Raw genomic sequence first — 6,912 nt, 5'->3', positions numbered from 1 at the left:
AACAATACTTAGGTTTTTAAAATCTGATGCTCATAGTTGGTATATGTATTATAGCTTTTGTCTATAACACAATAAGAATATAATATTTCCCCAAATGTAAACGGAGCTAAGTGTTTGTCTCACGTTATTTTTTATATACAGTAGTCGCCGGCAAACGTCTTGTCGAATGTACAGTCGGCGTTGACACCATAGACTTTTCCTTTTTGTTTTACTCCGGTTGACACGTGGTACACACCCCAAAGAGGTAGAAATGAACCAATCACAGAGCGGGGGTGTGTGGGTGTTGCTAGGATAGAAGGTGATGTGACGATATGAGGGGAGGAGCTTGTTGCCAGGACAGCAAAGATGGTGATGTAATCGGAGAGGCTCGTCTGACTGTCGGGGTTTTTCGAGTTCAGCGTCGGGAGACGTTGATGGAATGTTCTGAGTTCTGACTGAAGAACATGTTCTATTTACTCCTAGATCAGTAAAACCACAAATATAACCAGGTCAACCACTTTACCTGGACAAACGGCACACACACATATATACATATGTTTAAGTTTTACTGATCTAAGAGTAAATACATATTCTACAGTCAGAACATCTTGCAATGTTGAACTCTAGAAACCCTGACAGTCAGATGAGCCTCTCTGATTACATCACCAAATACATTTATTTTTGTAGTAAGATTTGTACAAATTATTATTTTATTTAGTCATATTTATTCAGCAAAGATCATAATCAGTTTTATTAAAACAATAAGGTACAAAACAGCACACCAGATACTTTATGATTCTGTACTAAATCCATACAGTGATGTAGAGACCTGAGAGAGCTGTTCAGCACCACAAAAACTAATATTTGTCATGATTTGAGAGATATAATACTATATCTGTAGTCGACAACTCTACCTTGTCTTGCAGCGCAGACAGACTGGCGCCCTGACAGAAGACCACCACTAACCCTATCTATTAGTCTTTCATGTTGTAGTTCCTGATCTTGGAACCCTTCCCAGCAGGCTTGGTGGGTTTCCTGGTGGTCTCAGAGGCAGGTCTGGTGGGTTTCCTCCTCTCTTGGACAGGTGCTGTGGACCCCTGCAGCCTCATCGGGCCTTCAGGGCTGGGTTCACCCAGGTCCGGTCTGGTCAACTCCACCTCATCTGCGAGTGCACAGAAACAGGGATGTGATTGGCACAACAGAGAAATAATGTAAGAAATAATTTTCTAGATTTTCCCAAAGTCTAGATATTCTGTATATTCTATTGTGGTACAGGGAGGAGAGTACCCCCAAGAACCATCACTATAGCCAATGCTTTCTTGGGCAACTGCTGTTACAAAAGGTGAAACTGATACTGTGCCTTGTGTTCCAGGTTTTAGTTCTCACAACATTTTCTAAAAGGACAGTCCTGAACAAAACAAAAGCCTTGAAAATGACCCCGCAGTTGCCCAGTGCCCAACCCCATCCAATTCAAAAGCATATTGAGGCACACCTATTTCAGTCGTTATCAAAGAGGCAATCTTATTCTCTGTCTAATAAATATCACTGACTGAATCTATTCCTGGTTTTGTTCAACTGGCAGAGACTCAGAGCAGTCAGAGTGTTTCAGTAGAGTTCCCTGCTACCCCAGTTCCATACAGCCAGTGTATAGCCGCATTCCTACAGAGAAACACTTAAGACACTCAGAGATGCCTGGTGAAGCTGTCAACGCCTTTTTTTGACCCTTTCAAGTGATACATTTAAAAGCCTGCTGGCACTGAAACCAGCCTCCCTGCAAGGTGTTTTTCAGGTTGAAAACAATAGACCAGGGGAGTTACTGAGTGTGTCTTTCTGTGTTTCCCTCAAGGCTTGACAGTGGACACAGCAGATCTTTTTGACATGGTTGGTCACGCACAGAGCACACATTGTGTCTCGACCTCTCTACAGATAGACAGAGCATCTTATCACATCCCTCTATGAGGCAACACACATCTCCTTTATTACCACACCATGGTTGTGTCTCCTGACAAGAGAGGACTATACACAGAAACAGAATGGACAGAATGAGCATAGTTCTAAAATTCACTGTACTCTCAAGAGTACATCCAAGATGGCTACTGTCTGTCCTCCTATGATGGAACACTGCTTAGAATTGGAATGTCTGTTCTAATCATTCTAATGATATGCCGATGCGCTACACATCAAACTTAAAAGAAACGTTTGCGTAAGAGCTGATATATAAAATGCACCTTTATCTTCTTCTACCATTACCCCGGAACAATACGTTGTCAAGCAGTTTAATGAGATGAGGCTATGATGATCTACCACATGCGTTACATGTGACTTGCACCCCCTGCTGCACTTTTCAACACGTGCCACTCATGTGTCTTTTTCTCAACGTGCGCTATCATTTGGAAAGCCTTGGCAGCCCACTGCTGGCTGAAGAAATGCCTGCTCTAGGTCTAATCAAATCTAAGAGATGGCCACACTATTTTTGGCAACCCTAGTCACTGTGACCTGGTGCAGTGGCCGCTATGAGGCAAGACACACACACACACACACACACACACACACACACACACACACACACACACACACACACAGCCGTGCCAGATTATCAGTCAGCACATCCTCTGGCAGGCCGTGGCTGTGTGTGCCAAGCCTGCCTGGGCTCTACAAACAACAACCAGTGTCAACAGGGACATACTGTAGCTAACCTGTTAAAACACCTGATTTATCCAAGACGTTTCAACCCCCAGTCTTCATTCAGAAGACCGAAGCCAGTGGAAGGCCGATAGTGAAACTTGTGCTGTCAGCTGTCATGAGCACATCATCTGCTGCAGTCATGGGTTTTCTAATGTCCTCTAATAGAATTTACTTTTGTTTTCCCAGGTTATTACTGTATGTCTGGTCAGCCTCATGTCTACCACAGATCTCCAGCCAGCCCCCCTTGACCTCTTCCCAGATGGCTGGATGGTTGAGAAACTGTTCTCCGGACAGTGGACCGTCACAGGGCCTTCACCCTGTCCCTCTGGGAGCCCAGCCCAGAGACAAGGCCATGCGTTGGGTAACCTCCCACGCACCAGACTGCAACTCTCACACCCTCCTCATGCCCAGACTTTAACCTTTTTGTGAAAATGTTATCAAATATTTCTTGATGCATTTTGGTTTACAGCCTAGTTAAACAGAACTGCAGTCCCAATGTAGTGTAGCAACTTGGCAGGTAAGTGTAGCCTTGGGTGTGTATTGTGACAGAGTGATACTGGCCTCAGTGGGTCTGGTAAATGGCCAACAGAATGCAGACACACCAGTTGGTTTATACAATGCTGCGACTCACAAAGCACTGTTTTACAGCTTGGATACCAAAAATGCCAATGTATAAGGTAAAGGATAACAATTGTGTTACAGAATTATATATAAGCGGACTACAAACACATGTTAATGATAATCATATTAGCATGCAATCCATCAAGTGTCTAGAGGGAGAGAAAGACAGGCAGACAGATGGCAAGCAGGTTAGGCAGACAGACAGACAGGCAGGCAGACAGGCAGACAGACAGGCAGACAGGCAGACAGAGAAGCAGGCAGGCAGGCAGGCAGACAGGCAGACAGACAGACAGGCAGGCAGACAGGCAGACAGGCAGGCAGACAGGCAGGCAGGCAGACATCCTCACCTCTCTCTGTGCTGTGTCTGGGTGTCAGTATAGAGGGGCTCAGGCCTCTGTCCAGCATCTGCCACACCTCCCTCAGTGACCCCTCTGTTGTCACGGAAGACAGGAGAGGACCGGACGGGCTTGAGGAGGGTCGCGACCCCACGTCCAGCTGCAGGGAGGCATGTGATTGGCTAAGAGGAGGAGGTGTGTTCTCCTTGCTCCTAGAGTGCTGAGGAACAGGAAAATAAACATTTGTTCTGATGACATTCCTCTACCCCTCTAGTCTAGTAAGTAGTATACGTTCATGGGCCGTGTATGTTAAAGCTAATTTCAGTAAAATAATAATAATAATAATAATAATAATAATAATAATAGTAATAATAATAATGTCACATTTCATTACCTAATGTTGACTTATTTATGGCCAGATCAACAGATGTTGATTTGTGGACAATCAGTTGAATCTGCCTATCTAGTGAATTTGAGACACCAAGCTCTTGCAGCATCAGTCCTCTGGTGATCAGGTCTGGACAGTGTGATCACCTCATGTCTGTGTGTGTCCTTGCGCCCCTGTCCCCAGGGGTTGGCAGCCCCGTGTCTGTCTCTGACCCCGCTCTCGCCCCCAGACAGGAGAGGCCGCACCACGACAGGGGACCCTGTCCTCTGTTCCCTCCGGGCGAACTGCAGCTCCTGGGGAAAAGAAAAGCACGGCTTACTCTGGTGCTCCCTCTAAGGGTCATGTAGAGAAATGCACCCCGTTGGATTATTCATTCCTCCATCATGAAGACCGACCTCACACCTTGTCACGTCTTTATAGATCAGAGCATGTGCATGGAAGGGAACACGCGGAGAAGGAACCCTTAAACACTGTTTAAGGGTCCCTGTATTGAGAGGCGAGACGGGTCACCTCACCTGTGTGGTCAGCTTGTACTGCAGCCGTTCCAGGGCAGAGAGGCGACCCTGCTGGTCCTGTGGCTCGTCTCTAGACGGGTCTCGCTCTGGCATGATTAACTCTGAGGCCAGGGAGGGTTTAGGAGCAGCCTGTGGAACTGGGAGGGAGAGAGAGAGGGGGGGGGAGGGGGGGTAGTGTTAGAAAATAACAGACAGAGAGACTGTGTGTGTGTGTGTGTGTATGTGTGACTGTCCTTGTGTGTGTGCGTGTCTGTCCCTGTGCATGTGTGTGTGTGTCTGTGTGTGTATCTATCCCTGTGTGAGTGTGTGTGTGTGAGTGTGTGTGTCTTTCCCTGTGCGTGTCTGTCCCTGTGTCCGGGGGTGTTAGTGCCTGTCCTCCGGCCCCGGGGGCCGTGTGTGAGCTCTGCTGATTCCCCTGTAATCCCCTCAGAGCAGCGGGGATCAGGGCGGTGGGGCAGAAGAGAAACACAGCAGAATAGACAGGACATTCACCACTTCCTGTCCCTGTCAACACTCCTAACACCCAATCACCCCCCTGTTTCTACTAACCCATCAAAGCCAATAAGTCCTATGTGGACTGACACTCACTATGTATGTGTGTATATACTGTATATATATATATATGTAGCTGTCAACACTCCCTAGCCAATCACGGGAGAGCAGGGAGCAAGGTGTGCGATGCTACAGATGGTCCAGACAGGTAGAAGTGGACGGTGAGGAAGAGACCTCCCTCTGTGTCGTGGCGGACCACGGTAGTGTACATAGGGAGGTGGAAGGCGAGTCTGTGTTGACTCTTGCCAGCGTACCGTCCTGTCCCGCGTGGCTGAGCTGAGCGCGGAGGCGGTTGCCCATCTCGATCAGCTGCTGCCTGTCCCTGGTCAGACGGGCGATACAGTGAGCCGCCTGCTTCAGCTTGGCCTGGAGGAGGGGGGCGCTGAGCTGACCCCCTGCCCCCTGCCCCCCCGTCCCACCAGGCCTCAGGCCCGACGCCAGCTGCTGCTGCCGCAAACACAGGTTCTCCTCCCGCAGCTGCCTCACCATCTCACTCTGGCGGAGGGGGGGGGGAGAGAGAGGGGGAGGGGGGCAGGGAGAGAGAGGGGGGGGGCAGGGAGAGAGTGGGAGGAGAGAGAGGGGGAGGGGGAGAGAGGGGGGGGGACAGAGAGAGGGAGAGAGAGAGAGAGGGAGAGAGACAGAAACAGAGATGGTGAGATAGAGAGGTGAGACAAGACTTCTCCCTCTGACATGGTGTTACATACCTCTTCACAGATGATGGGTTCTCTTCCACTGGCGATGTCCAGCTTCAGGGCAGACACCTGGTTAGGACAACACAGTGAAACACTAAATCCGATGCTTCTCTCTGGTTCGGAGTAGAATGTCTTTTAGCAGTGACGTCGGGGTGGCCTTTCAGGCAGTTACCTGGTTGCCCAGGGCGACCGTCTCCAGGTTGTTGAGGATGCTTCCTTTCTGGTACTCCTCCTTCTCCCTCCGCACCTCCTCCAGCTCCATCTCCACCGCAGCCAACCGCTGACGGAGGCCCGCCTCCTCCGACAACCAGCTCCTCTTGTGATTGGCCAGCTCCAGACGCAGCTCCTCCCCCTCCAGATTCTTTGAGTGGCTCTGTGAAGATGGAGAAAGAGAGAGAGAAAGAGGGAGGGGGAGGGAGGGAGCATGGAGAGATAAAGTGATGGAGAAACAGAGGAGGTGGGGGGTGGGGGGGACCCTCTAAGACCCCTTGTGTACTCTGAAGTGCAGCACAGTGTAACTGCCTATCATATCCAGTCAGTAACTGATGTAGAGTGTAGAGTAGCAGGACCCACAGCGGTTCTGTAGTGACGTCTATGGCTATCAGTACCTGTTGGGTAACGGTCGCTAGGGCGGACTCCAGGTGAGCCACCCTGACTTCCTGTTTCCTCAGAGCAGCCGTGATGGCCACCTTCTCCACCCGCAGACCACCTGACGACACACACCACACCCAACTCAGCAGGGCACAGGACCCAAACACACGACAGGATCACACCCGCCATGCCGGAGAAGCCTAAACAGGGAACAGTGGCTTCCTCTTCTGCTCTGTCATCTTTCCTCCGTACTCTGTATCTTTCCCTAACCGACTTTTATTCCCCCTCGGGCACTGAAGGAGGCAACGCTGTCCGACAGAGGCCTACTCCCGCTGGCCTACTTCTCTAGCCAGAGTGCCCCTCTGGGACCCTGAGCCAGCTGGGCCGGGCTGGCAGGGGGACAGGACAGGATGTAGAGAAAAGTGGAGCTAAAAACAAACGGTATTGATGCCTACCAGGAATTACATTTTCGACCAGGGCCAGTTGTACTTTGACATGAGTTCAGATGAGGGAGAGGAGACCAGAAGAGGACACCACGTCAGACAATTGAGATG

The 6,912-nt window shown here is 49.7% G+C and overlaps 1 protein-coding gene across 1 annotated transcript in view; it reads right to left on the bottom strand.

Annotated features, from left to right (window-relative positions):
* Positions 1 to 857: 857 nt before the first annotated feature.
* Positions 858 to 6,912, bottom strand: part of ccdc57 (coiled-coil domain containing 57) — a gene marked incomplete at its 5' end in the record, with an annotated part of 18,181 nt that continues 12,126 nt past the window's right edge. The window contains 8 exons of the mRNA XM_080542290.1: positions 858 to 1,141; positions 3,633 to 3,840; positions 4,155 to 4,301; positions 4,524 to 4,660; positions 5,330 to 5,570; positions 5,780 to 5,836; positions 5,940 to 6,140; positions 6,376 to 6,476. Coding sequence (XP_080398416.1) covers positions 954 to 1,141; positions 3,633 to 3,840; positions 4,155 to 4,301; positions 4,524 to 4,660; positions 5,330 to 5,570; positions 5,780 to 5,836; positions 5,940 to 6,140; positions 6,376 to 6,476 — 1,280 coding nt within the window. The 3' untranslated portion in view covers positions 858 to 953. The remainder of the gene's footprint in view (positions 1,142 to 3,632; positions 3,841 to 4,154; positions 4,302 to 4,523; positions 4,661 to 5,329; positions 5,571 to 5,779; positions 5,837 to 5,939; positions 6,141 to 6,375; positions 6,477 to 6,912) is intronic.

The sequence above is a fragment of the Nansenia antarctica genome (assembly GCF_963989245.1).
Source record: "Nansenia antarctica genome assembly, chromosome: 11".
Taxonomy (NCBI): Eukaryota; Metazoa; Chordata; class Actinopteri; order Argentiniformes; family Microstomatidae; genus Nansenia; species Nansenia antarctica.
The sequence above is the reverse complement of the archived record's forward strand: the minus strand, read 5'-3'. Positions and strand labels throughout refer to the sequence as shown.